This window comes from Leucoraja erinacea, chromosome 16 (genome assembly GCF_028641065.1).
Source record: "Leucoraja erinacea ecotype New England chromosome 16, Leri_hhj_1, whole genome shotgun sequence".
Taxonomy (NCBI): domain Eukaryota; kingdom Metazoa; phylum Chordata; class Chondrichthyes; order Rajiformes; family Rajidae; genus Leucoraja; species Leucoraja erinaceus.
In genome coordinates, this window is record NC_073392.1 from 28,133,641 (window position 1) to 28,154,564 (window position 20,924).

The window sequence follows — 20,924 nt, forward strand, 5'->3', positions numbered from 1 at the left end:
AAAAGTGATTACGACACTGTTAATGTACTTGAGGGAGAATGACGTTAGGCTACAACATGTTTCATGCCATTTTTAAATCTTTTACAAAAGCCACACATATTATTAGACAGAGAGTCAACAGCCACAAAACAGAAGAAAAATAACTTGGAAGTACAGAAGAACAACTAACCAAAAGGTTAATTTTTTTTTAGTTATGGCATCGTTCATTGAGTACCCGTCCATTTTAAGGTACCAAAATTGAAATAGTAATACATTCCCAAATCTCCGGATGTTAATTTATTTATTCATGTTTTTTTTTTCTTCAATAAATTACTTATTCATTTTGAAAGGGAATTTTAAATGAAAAAGTCCAATTTCGGTTGCAAATACAATATCTTCAAAAGTTACCTTAGGCAACTTTGTGAATCCCACTAAAATTTTACTGTATATTAACCAAAATGTGTTCTTCAATCAGTAAAGGGAGAAACATCATGGACTTACACATCATTGAACTCTTTTTGAAATTCAGTTAAGCCCCTGTCCCACGATGCGAGTTTACCCAAGAGCTCTCTCAAGTTTAAAAAAAAAATCAGACTTGTGGTACGTTCATCATGAGTATTTTTTTTACAATGTTGAAAAAACTTCACGAGTTACCATTTTCCCCGAGTACCTGCTGTTAGCATTACGAACCGCTACGAGACATCCACAAGCTCCTACGTACCCGCTACGTACATTCTCCGAGTTCGAATCAGGGGAAAACTCGAGAGAACTCTTGAATTATCTCGTACAGTGGGACAGGGCCTTTAAGCTTTTCAAAACTTTGGACATCATTAATTACTTTGTTATTGAGAGTTTGAAACACTCTTAATCCTCTTTTCCCCATTAACATAATTGTTTTAATAACTATTTTCTCTAATGCAAAGTTTCTTTGGAAATGATTATAGCAGAACTACCAGTATGGAGCTGCATTACACAGTGGAGCATGTTGAACGGATGCTTACATTTCGATTTGAGGTAGTATTGCACCAGAGGACCATTTATTGTTATGCTGGCAGAGTGGTGTGGCTGGTAGAGCAGCTGACAATGCCAGAGGCCAGAGTTTGATCGTGACCTTGTGCGGTGTCTGTGTGGAGTTTGCACGTTCCCTCAGTCACTGCGTGGGTTTCCTCTAGGCGCTCCGGTTTCCTCCCACATCCCAAAGACGCACAGGTTAGTAGGTTAATTGGCTGCTGTAAATTGCCACAAGTGTGTAGCGAGTAGATGCGAAAGTGTCGAACCAGTACGAACGGGTGATCGATGATCGGCGTGACTTGGTGGGTCAAAGGGCCTGTTAGCACTTTGCAGCTAAGTACTAAATTTAAAAAAAAAGATGCACACACGCCTTTGTGGGGAATGTGCATGCCAAAACAAATCAAAACTTGTCTGTAATTCATTTCAAAACCTTCTTATGCTTTAGTTTAGTTTAGAGATAGAGCAAGGAAACAGGTCCCACTGTCCGTGCTGACCAGTAATTCTCAAACACTTACATAATCCTCCACACAAAGATAATTTACAATTATACCATGCCAATTAGCCGACAAACCTGCACATCTTTGGAGTGTGGGAGGAAACCGGAGCATCGGGAGAAACCCCACATGGTCAAGGGGAGAATATACAAACTCCGTCCATCGACAGCACCCATAGCCAGGATTGAACCCGGATCTCTGGCGCGGCAAAGCAGCAACTCTACCTCTGCGCCGCCGAGCCACTTTATTCTGTTATAATTATGATTATTGGTTAGCATTAAATTTAACTGGCCAATAGATAAAAATTGAGAAAGATTGAATGCTAGATTTGTGACAGATACAACGACCATAAGTGGCATGAGAAAAGTACTATTATATTACAACATTTACCAATATTAAGCACTGTATTTAAGCAAGTAAGATATGAATTGCAATATGACTGCAATTGCATCAGTAATAACATAACTTGGTGTGTGTATTACAAATTGAAAATCATGCCCATCACAGAAGCCTTTGATATGTTAACTAAATCAATGTTATGTGAAGCTATCGGCAATGCTAATCAAATACTAATATGCGGTGAAACAACTGAACATTAAGTAAACCGTTCATGAGAAAATAGTCAAGCGCCCAGTGATATAATGGACAGAAGAACGTTTATTTACGTAGAACTTCATGTTGCGATGAACAGTCTCAGATCTGAAACTTAACTGTTTTTCTTTACACAAATGTGGCCTGAGCTGCTGAGCTTTTCCCCAGCATTTTGTTTTAATTTCAGATTTCCATGGTGCACGGTTTCTTTTCATTTGTATTTAACGTACTTTTGTTTACAATTGTGTGATGTTCAAGCTGCTTTATAATCAGAGATACTGCTGAAATGTATTTCATTGTAATGCATGGAAACACAGTTGCGAAAATGTGCACTAAATAAATTAAAGGCTAGAAAATGTATTTATTTAAACGTTGCTTGAAACATACACCAAGAAAGCTGGATCATTTACTGCTGCACGAAACAACTATTACATCGTGGAAGAGTTGGTCATTGTTTAAAAAAAGAATTGCATCATACTTTATCATCGGGCACCTCTAAAAAGTCTGCTTCCAATCACATTGTTGTCACCTAAGAATTTTACTCAAAATAAATATTTCAAGATATAAAATCACAGGATCTGCTCAGGCCATCAGGTTCGCAAATTGAGTTACTGTTGCTCACCAATCCAGATAGTATCATCTTTTGCTTTTGGGTCAGCAGTCCATTAATCGTCTGCACCAAATGCCTTTTCAATCCCACCCCAGCCCCACAAAGTTTCCCACTTTTAACAGAGGTTTGAATTTTTGTGGGTCTTGCCAGTACAGTCTTCAGTTCTTTTCAAATGGCAGCTATTGCGTCTCAACTTAGAATCACTGGTCTTGGTTGGTTGTTTGTGTCGATAGGGAACCACTCACTTTCTCTTCTGAGTAGGTGTTCAGATCCTGCAAATCAAACGGGTTTGTTCTGTTGGATCACGACTCCGACACCTAATGAGATACTGCATATATGTTGTTTATTCAGTACCAATCACATAGCGCCTTTCCTTCTTCAATCCAAGTGATCTTCAGCAAAGCAGAGAAAAAACTTGCACCTGTCCCTTTCAGGTTGTCCAATGCTTTTCAGAAGTATCAAGTACCTCTTTTAAAATAAGCCACTGTTGAAGCACCAAAAGTGACCAGCTCCTTTAACAGCGATGAGTTAACAATCAGGTCTTTGGCTTGTGACGTTGGCTGAGAGTCAACAATTGCTCAGTACTCAGTAGCTCTTGTTCTTCAAAATGGTCATACACTTATACCTGTACTGAGAAATGGGCCCTTCAGTCTAATATGCCCGTATTTTTTCCCCAACTATACATTCTGATTTTGGATGTGGATGCATTTGTATATTTGTGTGTATATTTGTGTGTTTTTCTGTAATTCACATCTCCTCGAAAACACGATGTGCTAACGGTGAAATTTTTACATATTCCAATAGAGATTTACCTCATGATCTCGAAAATCGCCTTATCTGAAAATTTGATTCATCATTTACCGAGTTTTTTAATTAAAATTGCTTGCAAATCTGAGATCCATTTTAAAGCTAACAAGCTGATGGCGTCACAATGGCTCTGCTCCTCACGGACAGCTGCGCAGAGTTTTCAAAGCGCAGCCTGCAGGGCACTGTTTTTTGCACGAAGCTACGAGGTATTTTAACCCCCCCCCCCCCCCCACCCCCCAAACTCGGTCGACTCGCACTCGGCCGGCTGTCCTGTCCTGTACATCCCTCCGCAACCCAGCCCAGCCACCGCCCCCCCCACCCGAGCTCTGGTTTTGAAGCCGCTGACGAGTTATGTTAACCCCCCCCCCCCCCCCCCCCCCCCCCCCTCTCGCAGTCATTTTGTTGCGCCTCGATCGATCGCAGCCGGTCGTCCGCCCCGCTCGCTGCCCCCAGGGCTCTGGATTGAAGCCGCTAAGCGCACAGTAATTTGGTTGGGCTTCCGAGTCCTCCTCTTCCCCCCTCTCTCTCTCTCTCTCCCCCCCTCCCCCTCCCTCCCCTCCTCTCATCATCTCCCCCTTTCTCTGCCCCTCTCTGTCTCTGCCCTCTCTGTCTCTGCCCCCCCCCCTCTATCCCCCCCACCAATTCTAAACGTGCATGCGAGGTGGGGGCTATAGTGGATAGGGCAGGGATGGGGTAAAAGGAGCCAATAAATAATATTAATATAATATCAAGGGCAGTGGTTTGTGTGTGGGGGATGGTTAGTGTGTGTGTGATACCACAGGCCGCCGCCCCACCCGCAACATCTCTTTCACAACATAGTACAGCCAACAGCGCAACACTCTGGAATCTGCCTGAGAATTACCCCAAAAAGACAAAATGCTAGAGTAACTCAGCAGAGGATCAGGCAGCATCCCTGGAGAACTTGGATCGGTGACGGTTCGGGTAAGGACCCTTCATCAGACTGATGAAGAATGACAATAAGATTTTTTTTATAGTCAAGCTTCTGGAGTTGGACTTAAACCTACGACTCAAACTTTTCACAGATGTTTCCAGATATCTGCCTTTTTGGACAGTCCTTGCGTGTTCCACACACAGGTGGAAACAAAATTTTTGATGTACACATTCTTCTAAACAAGGCATTTCTTTCATTACCTTGTATTGAATGTGTATTAAACGAGAAAGGCGGTGTTTTTTTAAATCCTCTCAAGAATAAATTCTATATGATGATTAACCTACAGCATGCTAACAGAAAATAACATATTGCCTTACTATGCCTTATTCCTATCATCAATTTATGAATTCATCTCAAAAAGAGGAAGTAAAAAACTCAACACAAATGGAATTTGTTGTCCTGTGTATGCCAGAATAGCATTGAATCCATTCACAATATCAAACCTAATCCTTCATCCTGTGGGATCAGTACATAAATCTAGCTAGAACAAAATGTCAGATTAAAAGCAAGAGATTTATGACAGCAAACATAAGGTTGCAAGCTGTGAAATTCCCCAAGAGCAAGTGATTGAGGCAGACACTTAAATCAAATTGTAAGAATGAGATATAACAGAGAGTTAAAGGATTAAAATGTGAAAAAGCAAACAGATGGGATTAGAAGTACTGTGCATATGGAGAATAAGCCATGTGAATAACATAGGTTCTTGCTGCAGTATTGTGCAATTGAAATTAATTTGTCATGTAACAGATCAGTGCATTTATTGTGACAAAATGGTACAAGTGTAATTTACAGTGTAAACTAACACTTAACTTTAATTACATTCAGTTAATAACTCAGACCTTCACATGAAGTTGAGGGGAAAAAATGTCACAGTAATTTATATTCTTAAAGCAACTTTCTACACCTGAATGACAAACCACTAGAAGTTGCAGAACCATAGAACTTCAATTGATTTACAACAAAAAACAATTCACTCCCTAGTTAACATAGGCGAGAAGTCTGCAAATTTGCCCACAATTTGAGGAAACAAGTTATTTTTCACCAAAAGGTCCCTCCTTATCCCTCAAAGCTTTGATGTCGACATACATAAAGCAAAGATCTAAACTGCTTATGGTATAGTTATTTCACATCACAGTTCATTGGGTTCCATAAAAATGTCTCAGAAAAAAAAAAAGTTCCAATGCAAATTAAAAACTATAGAGGAGGCCATATTGTGAACATTGAATGCAAAAGACTAGGTTGGAGGAGATCTGCCTTAGCTACGTGGGCAATTTTTCCCTGGATGGTGGTGAAGGAGGTGTTGCAAGGACAGGTGAAGTATCTCCTACAGTTACGGGGTAAAGTCCCAGGGACAGGGAGGGATGAGATGAGCATACCAAGAAGTCATGGAGACTGGTCTTTGCAGAAAACAGAACTGGGGGTGGGAGACGTGGCATGTAGTAACATCCCACTGACGCTGACTGAGGCTGCAGAAGTTACAGGAGTGAATGGCGAGGGCCAGGAAAACTATCTTTAATGTCTGAGGGTGGAGGAGGCAGAAGATAAATTGAGATTGGGTGTGCAGGAAATGGAGCAAACGGATACGTGCACCCTATCAACCTGGGGGGAGAGGAGGAGAACCACATTTCCTGATGGAGGAGGACATTTCAGAAGTCCAAGAATGGGAAACCTCATATTGTGAGCAGATATGAGAGAGACAGAGAAACTGAAAGAAGTCCTTATCGGATGCAAAGTGAGAGGAAAGTATAGTTGAAGTTGCTGTGGGAGTCCTTCACTTTACAATAAATATTGGTTAACAGTGTGTAGGAAGGAACAGCAGCTAGTGGTTTACCCCAAATATAAGACACAAAATGCTGGAGCAGCTCAGTGGGTCAAACAGCATCTCTGGAGAGAAGGAGTAGGTGACGTTTCGGGTCAATATCCTTCTTCAGACTGAATAGTGTTGTTGGCTGAGTTGGAGATAGAGATTCTGAAAAGTGTTATAAATAGTCTGGTGAATTTGTGGGCAGGGTAGAAGTTGCTGGCAAAGGTGGAGAACATAGAAGCCTGTTTTGTTTCAGTGGGAAATAATACCAATGCAACCTACCAAGAAACAAAATGCTTTAAACCCCAAACTAGAATTTCCTTAAGTTTATTAAATGACATAATTTTTTCATGCTAGAATAACACATCATACGACAATAGCATACACGATAGGTTGTGAAACTCATGTGGCTGAAACTAACCCAATACACTCAAGGGCAATGTACTCTTCCAGTTTGATTACATTTCAATTAATGACACCAATTACTTTAAACTTCCATTGAAGCTTTGTGTGAACTAAAGTCAGAATTAAGAAAGTACGGTTCCACAGCAAAAAATTAATCTAGTCATAACATAACAATTCCAAATATGAACAAATTATTTTGTTATTTAAGAGCTCAGTACAATGGTGTCAAGAGAACAAGCTCTTCTTCAATGTTAACGAGACAAAAGAGCTAGTTAATGGCTTCAGGAGTGGGTACAGTGGAGTATATGCCTGTTGTCATCAATAGTGTTGAGGCGGAGATAGTCGAGAGTTAAGGTCATATGCGTAAATCTCACCAACAATTATTCCTGGACCAACACATTGAAGCTACAGTCAATCATATAGAAGCCTCTATTTGCAGAGTTGTGGGTGTAGCCCAGTCCATTACACAATGGTGTCTCCATTGGCACATCAACTCCATTGACACTTCTAGCTGCCCAAGCAAAAATATGTGGTGCTGTTCCTCCAGTTTGCATTTGGACTCACATTGACAATGGAGGAGGCTCAGGAAAGAAAGGTCAGTGTGTGAATGGGGAGGGGAGTTAAAGTGTTTGGCAACCGGTAGATTGCGCAGGCCCAAGCGGACGGGGATTTAGACCTTGTTACACATAAGCCCTGAAGTTTGTTTGAACACCTTCATAACCAAATTCCTTGTGTTTTGAATGAAATGCTAGATTTTTTACTACCTCAACCCAAGAGAAAGGCCATTTTACAATTAGCCAACAGGTGACACCACAGTCACAGCATCTGCATGGGACAGGCAGTCCAGTGGTCTTTTCTCACATTTAACTTCATTTGCTCCTGTATATATGAAATCCATGTATATTATACCAACTGAGTCTTCAGTACAAATTTGAATAGTATTTGCACGTGAGAAATTAATCACCATAAATTTACATAGAAGATCAAAGGGACTAGATAGATAGATAGATAGATAGATAGATAGATAGATAGATAGCCAGCCTTTATTGCCATTCAGACCGAAGTCTGAACGAAATTGCAGCAGTCATACATACAATACAATAAAAACAACAATAAACACATATTAACATCCACCACAGTGAGTCCACCCAGCATTTCCTCACTGTGATGGAGGCAAAAGTCTTAGGTCTGCAGTCTCTTCCCTCCTCTTCTCCCTCTGCGCTGAGGCGATACCCCCCGGGCGATGTTATAAATCAGTCCCGCGGCTCAAACACCGCGGCCCGGGGTGGTTGAAGCTGCCGCCCACCAGTCCTGCAGGTGCAGCCGCTGGCCCACGGCCGAACCCCGGACTCAGGCCACCACCGCCAGAACACCGTCCCAGCCACCCTCACGTGAGTACCACACCATCTTCAGCCTCGGGCTGGCCGCCCCGACATGGGCGCCGAAACTCCCCCGGACCGGGCCGCCCCGACATGGGCGTCGCTTCTTCCCCGGGCCGGGCCGCCCCAACTTGGGCGTCGCTTCTCCCTCTGTCCGGGCTGCCCCGACTTGGGCGTCGCTTCTCCCTCTAGCCGGGCTGCCCGACTTGGGCGTCGCTTCTTCCCCGGGCCGGGCTGCCCCGACTTGGGCGTCGCTTCTCCCTCGGGCCGGGCCGCCCCGACATGGGCGCCGAACCTCCCTCGGGCTGTGAGCGCCGCACCTCCCCGAGCTCGGCCGCTCCGACGGGAGCCTCGTTCCACCCTCGGGCTGGGCGCCCTCACGAAAGCGTCCCAACCTCTTCCAGCCCTGAGCCGGACCACCCTCACGGGAGCAAGCTCAGGGCGAGTCCTGACGGGCTCTGCCTCCGGAGCCTCGAGGTCATCAGCTCCATTAGGCCTCAGCGCAGACGGAGGCAGAGAAGGGGAATACGACAAAAAGGTTGCATTCCCCCACAGGGAGAGACTGCAAACACCGTTTCAACCCCCCCCCAAAACACAAACTTAAAAACCAAAAACTAGACTAACCAAAACAAAATAAACAACACAAAAAACACAAAACAAACGGGACTGCCGGAATGTACTACAGCTAGGCAATAAGACTAACAATGTGGTTCAGATCTCTTGGAATGTTTCCAAACGCAGCTGATATGTAACAACTGCATGACCCAAGCTTATCTCCACAACACTTAATGCACTTAACAGAACAAAATTCACAATTTTATCACTTGACCCACAACCTCAGCTTGCTTGGTAAAGTTTCAGATTTCCACCACTTTTTTTTTAAAACTGCTGCATGACTTAATTAGTACACAGCTTTGTTCTAATTTCAATGCATGTCGTAACTGGTCCTGATGTCCTAATGATAGAAAGTAATTTCCAAAACCTTCATTAAGGTCTTGGATACTAATCTTAATCATCTCACAAGCAAAATAACTCCACCAATCACTGGACTATTCCCACCCCCACCTCTCTTCCAGCTTCCCTCACCCTCCACCACGATCAATCTGAAAAAGGGCCCTGACCCAAATCGTCACATCTCTGTATTCTCCAGAGATGCTGCCTGGCTCATTGAGATACTCCAACACTTTGTTTCTTTTTTTTGTAAACCAGCATTTACAGTCACTTATGCCAGCAAGATGACTCAAATGAACACATGTCTGAACTATGTTGGTCATTATGGTCTAAAGAGGTCCTATGAGGTAACTTTAACTCTCCTTCATGCTCGAGGGAAGTTCCCGCATACTCGCGACCTCAGCTAGTTCGCGGAAAATATTTCAGCTTGTTGAAAGATTTTCCGCGAGTAAAATTGGTCGGCATGGTTCTTTTTAACTCGTAGTGCAGTGGAGTGGGGTCGCTATGTAGTTACAGGCAGTCGAGGGCAGCCATAAGCAATCTCCTTCGCTGACTGGGCATTTTAATTGGCTCATTGGAGTTTTCAGGACCAAGGAAAACCGACCGGTAGGTTAAATGCCCACTAAACTTCATTAAACGTTGTCTGACTTCTTAAAAGTGTCTCCATTCCTTGTTCCCCACCCCCCCCACCTCCGCGCTCTCTAAAGGACTTACCATACACTGTGCAGCCGTCTTTTACCTTCCTCTTCATCGCGGGTGTGAATTTCAGAGAGCGCTCCCCCGCTTTCCCTGGCCCCCATCTTCGTGATGTGTTTGTGTGTGTGCGCGCGCGGTCTGTCAATCCAGCTCGCGGTTTCATCGCTGACAGTCGATCCAGCTCGAGGTTTTTCAGGCGAGTGCCCTCGAGCTTGGAGGTCGAAGACACTCTTCTGAATCCACGGATTAGGTCGCCGCAGTGGGGACAGCCCCTTTAGTATTTTCCATGGCCCAAATATCCTTCCTGACTTAAGAGGGTGAACTGAAAGCAATATTTTATGTGCACTCTCATCTGAGCTTTATACTTTGTGAAACTAGCAGTTCTTTGTATTCTGTAAACATTTCAGAGTCATTGACAACTAAAACAAACGATAAAATACAAACAGAAATTAGTTGAAATACTCTGGTAAGGGAGCATCTTTGCAGACGGAAACTGAGACAACTTTTCAGGTGGATGATCTTTCTTCAGAATCTTTTTAATGCAAGGACATTCATGATATGTTAACTTTGTGCATCTTTTCAAAGACTTGCTGAATATTTCTAGCATTTTCTGTATTCACTTCAATACCTTAATTAATTGTTTTTTATTAATCTTTATATTAATTTATTAATCTTTATACAAATTGTGAAAGATTTAAAATCTACAAATCTTTTTTTAAAGTATTCCTTAAATTTTAGTATCCCAATGTTATAACAGAAAGTGGTGCAAAGATTGCTAAAGCAAATAAAACATTAACTCAGTATAAAAGCAATCTGGCTGAGAAGCACACAAAATGGTCCGTTCAATGGCGCTCGGGTCCACGCCCACCCACAGCCTTGCTCGGGCCCGGCGCCTGGTGAGGAGGCTGCTGCACTATGACCTGGGTAGGTGCTGCCTCTACCCCCTCCCCCTGTGTCCCCCTCCCTTTCTGCCTCCCCTCCCTCTCAAGGGAGTGAATATTGGGACCTATGGGTGAGTGGTGGAATATTGCGTTTGGGAACCCTGTGACGCCACGGCCCCACCCTCCACCCCTCAATCTCTACCCCCCTATCTCTCCCTCTCTACCCCCTTCCCTTGCCACCCCCTCACTCTCTAGCCGCGCCTGTGCAGTTGGGGGTACGCGTGAGAGTATAGGGGATGGGGTAAAAGGAGCGAATGAATAATATTAATATAATATCAAAGGGGGGGGGTGTTGGTGTGTGCATGTGTGTGGGGGGGGTGGTTAGTGTGTGTGTAGTGTGTGTAAGGCCGCCCCCCCCCCCCCCTCACCCCTCCCCAGCCGCTCGTTGTTGGGACGGGACCCAACGGGTCCCACCTGGTCTAGTGTTTTATTAAGCTGCAATATGACTTGTTGACTCTTATACTCAATGTTCTGAATGATTAAGGCAAACAACCCAAGCGCTTTCTTTACCACAATTTTTGTTGCTACTTTCATGATCCATACTTAGACCCCAAGATCCCTTACATCAGTTCTGTGAAAGTTCCTGCCATTAACTGCACACTTTCCCCTTGCATCTGGCTTCCCAAAATGAGGCACCTCACTATTTCCTGGATTAAACCTAATTTCTCCTCCCTGCCGAACATCTTGCTGCTATGTAGAGGTAGCCGCATTAAAGAACAGATTACAGTAAAACTCAGATAATCTACGATAACGATGGCTACACATTTGGTTCACCAGCCAATCTTTCACATGTTCCCGAAACACCTTTCAGATTCCCATGCTTCCCCAAGACACGCCAGGGCCTGAACTCTCCCACCACAAGCCCACCCCAATAACTTCAGAGGCTCCCGTTTCCACACTCGCTCAAGGTCTCAAGAGTACCTACACCCCCTCCTCCCCTCCCCCACTACTGCAAGGTCCTCCAAAGGTCCTGGGCAACTGGTTATTATACTTGATAGAATACTTAGCACACTTCTGGATTTTGTTTTTTGTTCTTTTTACGATCTTGCAGATTTATGTGCAAGTTTGGTATAATTTACATTTTTGTGTGTTGTCTATGTGCTTATGGTGTTGCTGCAGGCAAGGTTTTCATTGCACCTGTGCCTCATCATACTTATGCATGTGACAATAAATCGGATTTGACAAGTCTTATTATAATAATCTTTGGCATCATAAAAACTAATTGATAGTGTGTTGGGGAATTAAGATAAGTCTGGAAAATCTGCTTATCCACTACCAAAGAACCTAGCATGCCAGATTATTGATGGCATTCATCATTGGGCAGGATTAAGGAACTATGACACAAGCAAAGTACTATACAATGGATCAATCCAATTCATGGCAAGTAATTTGTAAAATACCCATAACAAAGCCAATGCAATAAGTTACCTGATCAATCACTAGAAGCATCTACATTGTCTACATGTCTAAATTTGTGCTTTGGCAATATTCTTAATACATGCAACGTTTAAGAAACATTTAGACAGATGCATGTCTAAATGGATACGGTAGGTTTAAAGGGATACGGGCCAAAAGGAGGCAGGTGGGCCGCATGTAGATGTGGTATGTTGGTCGGCGAGGGCAAGTAGGGCTAAAGGCACTGTATGACTATGTTATAGGCTCAACTTTGCAGCGTAAACAAAACATAACATCTCTTGACTCTTAGCAAAATTAAGTAATTCACTATTTTCACAAGTAACATTAAGGGCTGAAACACCCCGAGCAAGATGTGCATCCAAAAAAAAAGTTCTAAATTATTTTTCACCTACTGAATTGCATCACAATAAGTGTATTTTGCACAGCCCCAAATACAACAATATGTTCCCAATCATTTGCAAAAACATACAAGTGCTGATCTGCCTGGAATTTGAACACCTTTTCATTTCCTCACTTCTGTTTGGGCCAATATCCTGGAAATTACTAACTACAGGGGGAAATTCAGCACACAACTAAGAACAAAATGTATTAGATTTTGTTTTTGAAGATCTAAAAAAAATAGAAAATGCTGTTGACACAGCAAGTGGCACTGGATCCGTTGAGTGAAACAGTGTTAATGTTTGAGGCCATGGACGTTTTGTCAGAACAGCAAAAACAAATTACAAGTTGTAGAATGGATAGGGAGAAATTAACAGAAATCTCTGCAATTAGTATGGATGAATTTGCCATTACTATATACAGTTTCTTTTCAAATGTGTAAACATATTACCACGGTAGCCCTAGCGACCCCCACTCCCAGAGATATTCCCCAAATCCATTTTATGACAGGTGACTGATAGGGTGGAACATATAACATGTAATTACATTGATATGTTGACCCTCTCAATGTATTTGACCTCTTTTTAGCAGTCTTTGATTCAGAAAGCCTTTGATAAGGTGCCACACGGGAGGCTGCTAAGGAAGCTGAGAGTCCATGGTATCAAAGGGCAGATATTAACATGGATATCAGGTTGGCTAGATGGCAGAAGGCAAAGAGTGGCAGTAAAGGGGGCTTGTTCTGGTTGGCTCTTAAAGATAGCGGAGTCAGGAGGTATGGGGAGAAGGCAGGAACCCATACTGATTGTAGATGATCAGCCATGATCATACAGAATGGCGGTGCTGGCTCGAAGGGCTGAATGGCATACTCCTGTACCTATAGTCTATTGGCTGCCAGTGACTAGCGGTGTTCCGCAGGGCCCAGTGCTGGGGCCGCGGCCTCTCTCGCTTTATATTAATGATTTGCATGAGGGGTTTGAAGGCTTTGCGGCCAAGTTTGCAGATGATACGAAAATAGGTGGTGGGGCAGGTAGTGTAAGAAAACAGCGACTGTGCAGAAGGACTTGGATAGGTTGGGAGAGTGGGCAGAGAAGTGGCAGATGGAAAATAGTGTAGCTAAGTGTGGAGTCATGCATTTTGGTAGTAGGAATAAAGGTGTAGATTATTTTCTAAATGGGGAGGAAAATCCAGAAATCGAAGGTGCAAAGGGATCTGGGAATGTTGGTGCTGGATTCCCAAAAAGTTAATCTGCAAGTCGAATTGGTAGTAAAGAAAGCAAACACAATGCTAGCATTTATTTCGAGATGGCTTGTATGCAAAAACAAGAATATAATGCTGAGGCCTCTACAAGGCGCTGGTCAGGCCGCATTTGGAATATTGTGAGTAATTTTGGGCACCATATCCAAGGACGGATGTGCTGGCTCTGGAGAGGGTCCAGAGGAAGTTTACAAAAATGATCCCAGGAATCCAAATCCAAGGGGTAGCTGTGGGCACATGCATGGGCCCCAGCTATGCCTGCTTCTTTGTAGGGTACGTCGAACAATCCTTGTTCGAGGCGAATCGTGGCCCTTTCCCCAAACTCTACCTCTGCTTCATTTACGACTGCATTGGTGCTATCTTCTGCACCCATACAGAACTCACTGACTTCATCCATTTCACCACTAACCTCCATCCGGCACTCAAATTCACCTGGACCATTTCCGACATCTCCCTACCATTTCTAGACCTCACCAACTCCATCACAGGTAACAGACTACTGACCGACATCTACTACAAACCCACTGACTTCCATGGCTATCTGGACTACACTTCTTCTCATTGGACTTGCCCTCATCCTTCAGTGAACAAGGGTTCCTCTCTTTGACTATAGATGAGGCTCTCATCAAGGTCTCCTCTCTATGCCATAGCTCCGCTCTCACTCCCCCATCCCCCCCACTTGCAACAAGGACAGAGTCTCCCTTGTCCTCACCTTCCACCCATCACATACAACAGATAATCCTCCAACATTTTCGCAACCTCCAATGGGATCCCACCACTGGCCACAGTTTCCCATCTCCTTCCCTTACGGCTTTCCTCAGAGACTGTTCCCTCCGTAACTCCCTGGTCAATTCATCCCTTCCCACCCAAACTACCCCCTCCCCCGGTACTTTCCCTTGCAACCGCAGGAAATGCTACACTTGTCGCTTTACTTTCCCCCTCAACTCCATCCAAGGACCCAAGCAGTCTTTCCAGGTGAGGCAGAGGTTCATCTGCACCTCCTCCAACCTCATCTATAACATCCGCTGCTCCAGGTGTCAACTGCTCTACATCGGTGAGACCAAGCGGAGGCTTGGCGATCGCTTCGCCCAACACCTCCTCTCAGTTTGCAATAACTAACCTGATCTCCCTGTGGTTCAGCACTTCCAACTCCCCCTCCCATTCCGAATCCGACCTTTCTGTCCTGGGCCTCTTCCATGGCCAGAGTGAGTCCCTCTGCAAATTGGAGGAGCAGCACCTCATATTTCGCTTGGGTAGTTTACACCCCAGCGGTATGAACATTGACTTCTCCAATTTCAGGTAGTCCTTGCTTTCTTCCCTCCTTCCCAGCTCTCCCACAGCCCACTGTCTCCGCCTCTTCCTTTCTTTTTCCCGCACACCCCCACATCAGTCTGAAGAAGGATTTTGACCCGAAACTTCGCCTATTCCTTAGCTCCATAGATGCTGTCCCATCCACTGAGTTTCTCCAGCATTTTTGACTACCAGGAATGAATAGGTTAACATATGATGAGCGTTTTACGGCACTCGGCTTGAACCCGCTGCAGTTTAGAAGAATGAGGGGGAGCTCATTGAAACGTACAGAATAGTGAATTCTGGATGGAGTGGATGTGGAGGGGATGTTTCCACTCATGGGAGAATCTAGGACTAGAGGTCATAGCCTCAGAATTAAAGGACGATCTTTTAGGAAGGATATAAGGAGGAATTTCTTTAGTCAGAGGGTGGTGAATGTGGAATTCACTATCAACGGCTGTGGAGGCCATAAGCGGATATATCTAAGGCAGAGATAGATAGATTCTTGATTAGTACAGTTGTCAGGGATTATGGGGAGAAGGCAGGAGAGAGATGGAGAGAGCGCGAGAGATAGAGATGGAGAGAGAGAGAGAGCGGTGGAGAGAGAGCGGAGGAGATGGAGTGAAGGAGGGATGGAGTGAGGGAGAGAGAGCGAGAGATAGAGATGGAGAGAGAGAGAGATAGAGAGCGGGCAAGCGTGAGATCAGCTATGTTTGAATGGCGGAGTAGACTTGATGGGCCGAATGACCTAATTCTGCTCCTATCACTTATAATGATAGTGCATTCCATCCAAATTTATCAAGCCTGGGAGAATTAACTCATCTAAAGGGATACTTGCCTTTCAGATACTGTAGCTATAATGTCTGGGCAGTGGTTCAAAAGAGCAAAGCGAAAAATATTCTCCAAAATATTTATTATATTTTGTAGACCCAAGTGTCACTGGCAAGATCAACATTACTACCGATAATAGCTTTGGGTAGTGGTGGGCTATTGTAGTAATTCTGATGAAAGTAATCCCATCGTACTCTTGAAAACCCAATTGCAGGATTTAGATCCAGTATATATTTCTAAGTGAGCATGGAAGTGCCTCGGAGGAAAACACTTTTTGAAACTCTGACACGTATGAAACATGCACTTCTGGATACAAGTCAGTAGGATTTTTAATTTAAAAGAAGCAGGCATTTGAACTCAGATCCTTACTTGAAAGAAAATAACAGTTATTACACCAATTGCCAGCTATCCTGCTATGGTATTCTATAATTAATTATTTTCTGCTTTCAAATTATCAGAATACGTCTGCCATATAAACTTCTACACCGACACAAAGTAGTTCAGAATTACAGTAACATATCTATAAAACCATAAAGAAATGCACATCAAATACAAGACACCACTATCAAGTCAGTGAATCAAACTATGGCTTGAACATTACCTTTCACAATAAAGATTTAAAGTCACTGCAGATTCATATGAAGGCTTCTATTTGCCGTAATATTAATGCATGATTTCCCTGCTCTATTCAAATAACACTGGTCTTCCTTACAAGTGTTTAAACTAGTTATGCATTCAGACAATTAAGGATGAGGAATTTCACAAGTTTAATACAAGAAAAATGAAGTGTGGTATGAACAGTTTGAAATATTCAGAACACTAGGCGGCTTACCTGAAACCCTTCGGTTTAATCTGTTTATAACTGGTTCTGTAAAAAGTAAAGGAAACAAAATTAGTTTCTGCTCAAAATAAACAGCAAATTAATTTACTGACATTATATAATAATCTTCCAATTGCCAGCACAACATCCAAGAACAGATTAAACATTAACATTGGCTGCTGCTTATTTTAACTCAAGTTCAACACAAATAATAAACTTAACGTATGACTTCAAAGGATACTGCAAACTCTAGCCCACTTGCCAATTCTTGCTTCAGCTCCAAAAAGTGGAAAAAAGAATATCTATTTGAATTACAGGTACATTCAGTGATTATTGCAATGATTTAGAGTACAATTTCTATCTTTTAATCCATACATTTAAGTGACACCAGCATCTATTTCAAATCAGTGCGTTTAATCCACATAATTCCAGTGTTAATCACCTTTTCCTATTAACAGCAGTATAATGTTCACTTCAACAGTTAATTCATTTCAACACCATAAATATTTCATGCTTGGCATAAATTCCTGAAGTTAGTTATAAACTTGGTACAATTAAATTTGTGAGTATGCAATAGTTCTGAAAAAGCCACTCAATTCAATATCAGATAAGGCAGCACCTTTGGAAAAAGAGTTAATACTTCACGCTGATGCACTTCCAATCAGAAACATTCTCGTTAAAAGTCATTAACATGAAATTCTAACTTCCTTTATCCAGCAAAGTTTATGTGATGGACTGGGTTGCATTCACAATTCTCTGGATTTTCTTACGGTCTCGGGTTAAGCAGTTGCCATACTAAACCTAATTACAAACACACAATTCATGATAGTCTTACCAAGAAACTCAAGGCTGAGTTTTATTAAATCCATAAAATGGATGTAGATGAGAGCGACTTCTACCCTAGGTAGACACATTTAGCAAAAACAATTACCACTAGGATTTAGTCTGAGTTGCTGCAATATTAGTATTCTTTCAAAGAATACTAATATTGCAGCAACTCTTCAGACTAAATCTTTCTTAAGTGGCAATTACATCCGTCAACTGGCTCTCCATCTGGTTGAATTATCTGGTGTTTTTAACCTGGATTTTTGGTTTGCCGTGGGGAGTTACAAAATGTTCTAAAAGGCTCACTAAAATGCATGACAAAAGTCAGTAAAGTGGACCCAAGGATCACTCAAAACACATAGGAGACAGGCCCAAAGTGCGTGAGTGAAGCATGGGAGAAAGAGATCCAGGGAGCAAAGGTCTGCAGCATGTCTTGCCTCTGCCCTTGTTAGTCTAAACTCATGCATAAAACTGTCAATTAAATTAAACACATATAAAATTTAGTTTTTGAAATTTATAGTTACCCTGTTCAATCTATACGTGATCCATTTAGAGTCAGAGTTATACAGCATGGAAATTGGCACTTCAGCCCAACTTGCTCATGCTGACCAAGATGCCCCATCAACACCAGTCCCACCTGCCTGTGTTACTAAAACTCTTGTTTGTTTGTGAGTCTGCCTGTCTGTCTGTGACTCATGCCCTGATGCCCTGAATTACACCAAAACGGTACATGATAGCGCTACAATTTTTGGATCACCGTAATCACCATTGGCCTGTGGTGTGTTGTATCAGGTTTTGTTCAGATTAATGTTATATTTTACAAGTTATTCACATTTAACTTTATAAAATCCTACTTTGAGAAAGATTTCTTCCATCTGCACTGACAGTCAGCAGCTATGGGATCTCATTTCCATAAACTGCCTGACAGCAGTGTTCCACTGGCAGTTAGCAGCGTATAACATCACAATGGGATCTCAATTACAAAACTGCCGGTCAACAATGTTCCACCCAGTGCAATGAGAGATTTGTTACATTGTTGTAAGGAGAGGGAGGGAGTGGGGGAGGAGAGGAGGAGAAGAATGTTATTTAAACAGTGTTTAGTAGTGGAGTGGGATAGGGGAGAGATGAGGAGTGGGGGAGCAGGGAGATAAAGGGAGAGGAGAGGAGGGGGTAGGGAGGGGAGAGGGGTTATGGAGGGAGGAAACGGAGGGAGTGACTGAGGGTAGGGGAAAGGAGAGGGAGGGAGAGTGAGTGGAGGAGGGGTGGAGAAGAGGGGAAGATAAGACGGAGGGTGTAAAGGAGGGGAGTGTTGGGGGATGAAGGGAAGCGCCTACGCAGTTGGGGGCTATGGGTGAGTGGTGGAATGGGGGAACGGGTTGCGTTGGGGGAACAGGTGAGTAATGGAATATTGCGCTGGGGAACGGGGCCCAACTGGTCCCACTTCGTATAATATCTCTCTAAACCTTATCTATCCATATATCCGTCCCAAATATATTTAAAATGTTGATATAGTACCTGCCTCAACTATCTCCTCTGACAGCTTGTTCCATTTACCCACCATCATTAGAGTCAAGTGCCAGAAAAAGGTTTGAAACACAATGATCAAAATGGCATGTGCAATCATAAAAAAATATTAGAGCATACAACCTTTCCATCACAAAAACTCAACTTTTATGTCTGAAGCACTGCCTGTTTTCAGTCCTACATTGGTTTCTTCAAAATTGAAATGAACTGGGCTTTTCCAAAATGCCCCTTCACTTATTGCATCATTTATACATTTTGTAATGCCAAACTCTTTCTCCTCCACAAAAACCCTGCTGGACAAGTTCAAGTTTATAATTTTCCCTTCACAGTATTTAATTATTTAAGTGTAGCTATTAATGTGTTAGCTACCTTTTACAAGCATTGGAGTTATACATAATACAAAGGAAGATGGTTGAGTTTGTTGAGAGGTCAATCATTCCAACTCCAAGACATGTCGGCAGAATCCAAAACCCAACTACCTTCAGGCCTTCCATCAATGACCTTCCTTCCATCAGAAGTTTGGAAGTGAGAAAGTTTGCCAATGATTGTGCAACATTAAGTTATATTATATCATTTGTAACTTGTCAAAGAATGAAATAGTCACACCTGCATGCAACAAGCGCTTCACACCATTTGGCATGGGGTGCTACGTAGTATGTAATATTCATATCACAGAAGTGCCAGACAATTCAGTCTTTCATTGTATCTCGATCTAACCCCTACCCAAAAGCACTATGGAAGTAAATTGACCAGATGAACTGCAGTGGTTCATGCCAACACAACGATTTTGCGTGGTCTGCATATAAACTCAACATCTGCTGATGTGTAACACGGAGCTTTGAGTTTTACTTCAACCAATACCAAAAAAATTGGTCTATCTTCATCGATAAGACACCAGTTCTATTGACGAGAATTTTTCAATAGTTGATTTTTAACTGGCCAAGGGGAATAAATATGTCAATGTGGCTTGTCTGATAAAATATCCATTGCAATGTCAAGTAATTAGCTACAGAGAAAAAATACAGTATTTTATTAAAACAGTATATAAATTTTGGCACTGCAAAATGTCTTTTGTCTTAACTTGCCTGCTAAATTAAGTTAGGTGATTTATTCAGGGAAAGGGATAGAAGGCTACGGGCCAAGTGCTGGAAGATGGGTTGAATATGGATAGATGGCCACTGGCTCGCATGGTCACCCGCAGTGGGCCAAATGACCTGCTGCCATGCTGTTCGACTCGGAAGTGCCATTTAAAAAAATGATCACATGAAAACAATTTTACATGCTGGCAGATAAAAATAGTATGGCTTGTTTTACAAGTTTAAATTTTTTTTTTAACTACCGATATATTATTCCATTTTAACAGTTTTTTAAAAAATCATATGTGACCATCATTCACTTGTAGTCCTATTTCCTATAGGACAAGGTTAAATAACAAATCTTTCATGAATCATAGCATGTCCAAGTTCCAAGATTTTCACAATCAAAATCCCATTTTTACTTCTATCTTAATTAACATGCGTAATTGCCATCACACAATTTATTAACTATAGATTAACATACACCGTCTTCAAGGTCCAACTCTACAGATGAATACACCTCAAGGACTGTATTTCAATGCTATACTGCTGTAAACTGCCTCTATTTGAGCCAACATTGCTGCTTATAAAAATTGTCAGCTTCAATTAATTAAACAAATACATCACTGTAGAGCATAGTTTGGCTCATTCAGCTCATAGATTTAAAATAAAATCATGGAAGAGAATTTGTCTCAGTTTGATCAAATGCAACCGCCTGGTGTTCTTATGTCATGGCATATGAACACAATACCAATTGGACTTAACTAGAAACCTGTTCCTGTAAATTTCTAGTTTCTATCGGATTGGGCACCAAACATATTGCCCATCTGACTGCTTCTACATATTACCCAGCATGGAACTCACTATCAAAATATGGAGGGGACCGGGGG

At 42.5% G+C, this 20,924-nt stretch overlaps 1 protein-coding gene across 1 annotated transcript in view; it reads right to left on the bottom strand.

Annotated features, from left to right (window-relative positions):
• The window catches only part of prkar2aa (protein kinase, cAMP-dependent, regulatory, type II, alpha A), a 192,673-nt gene that overhangs the window by 89,117 nt on the left and 82,632 nt on the right, over positions 1-20,924 (bottom strand). Inside the window, exon 8 of the mRNA XM_055648002.1 lies at positions 16,622-16,657. Coding sequence (XP_055503977.1) covers positions 16,622-16,657 — 36 coding nt within the window. The remainder of the gene's footprint in view (positions 1-16,621; positions 16,658-20,924) is intronic.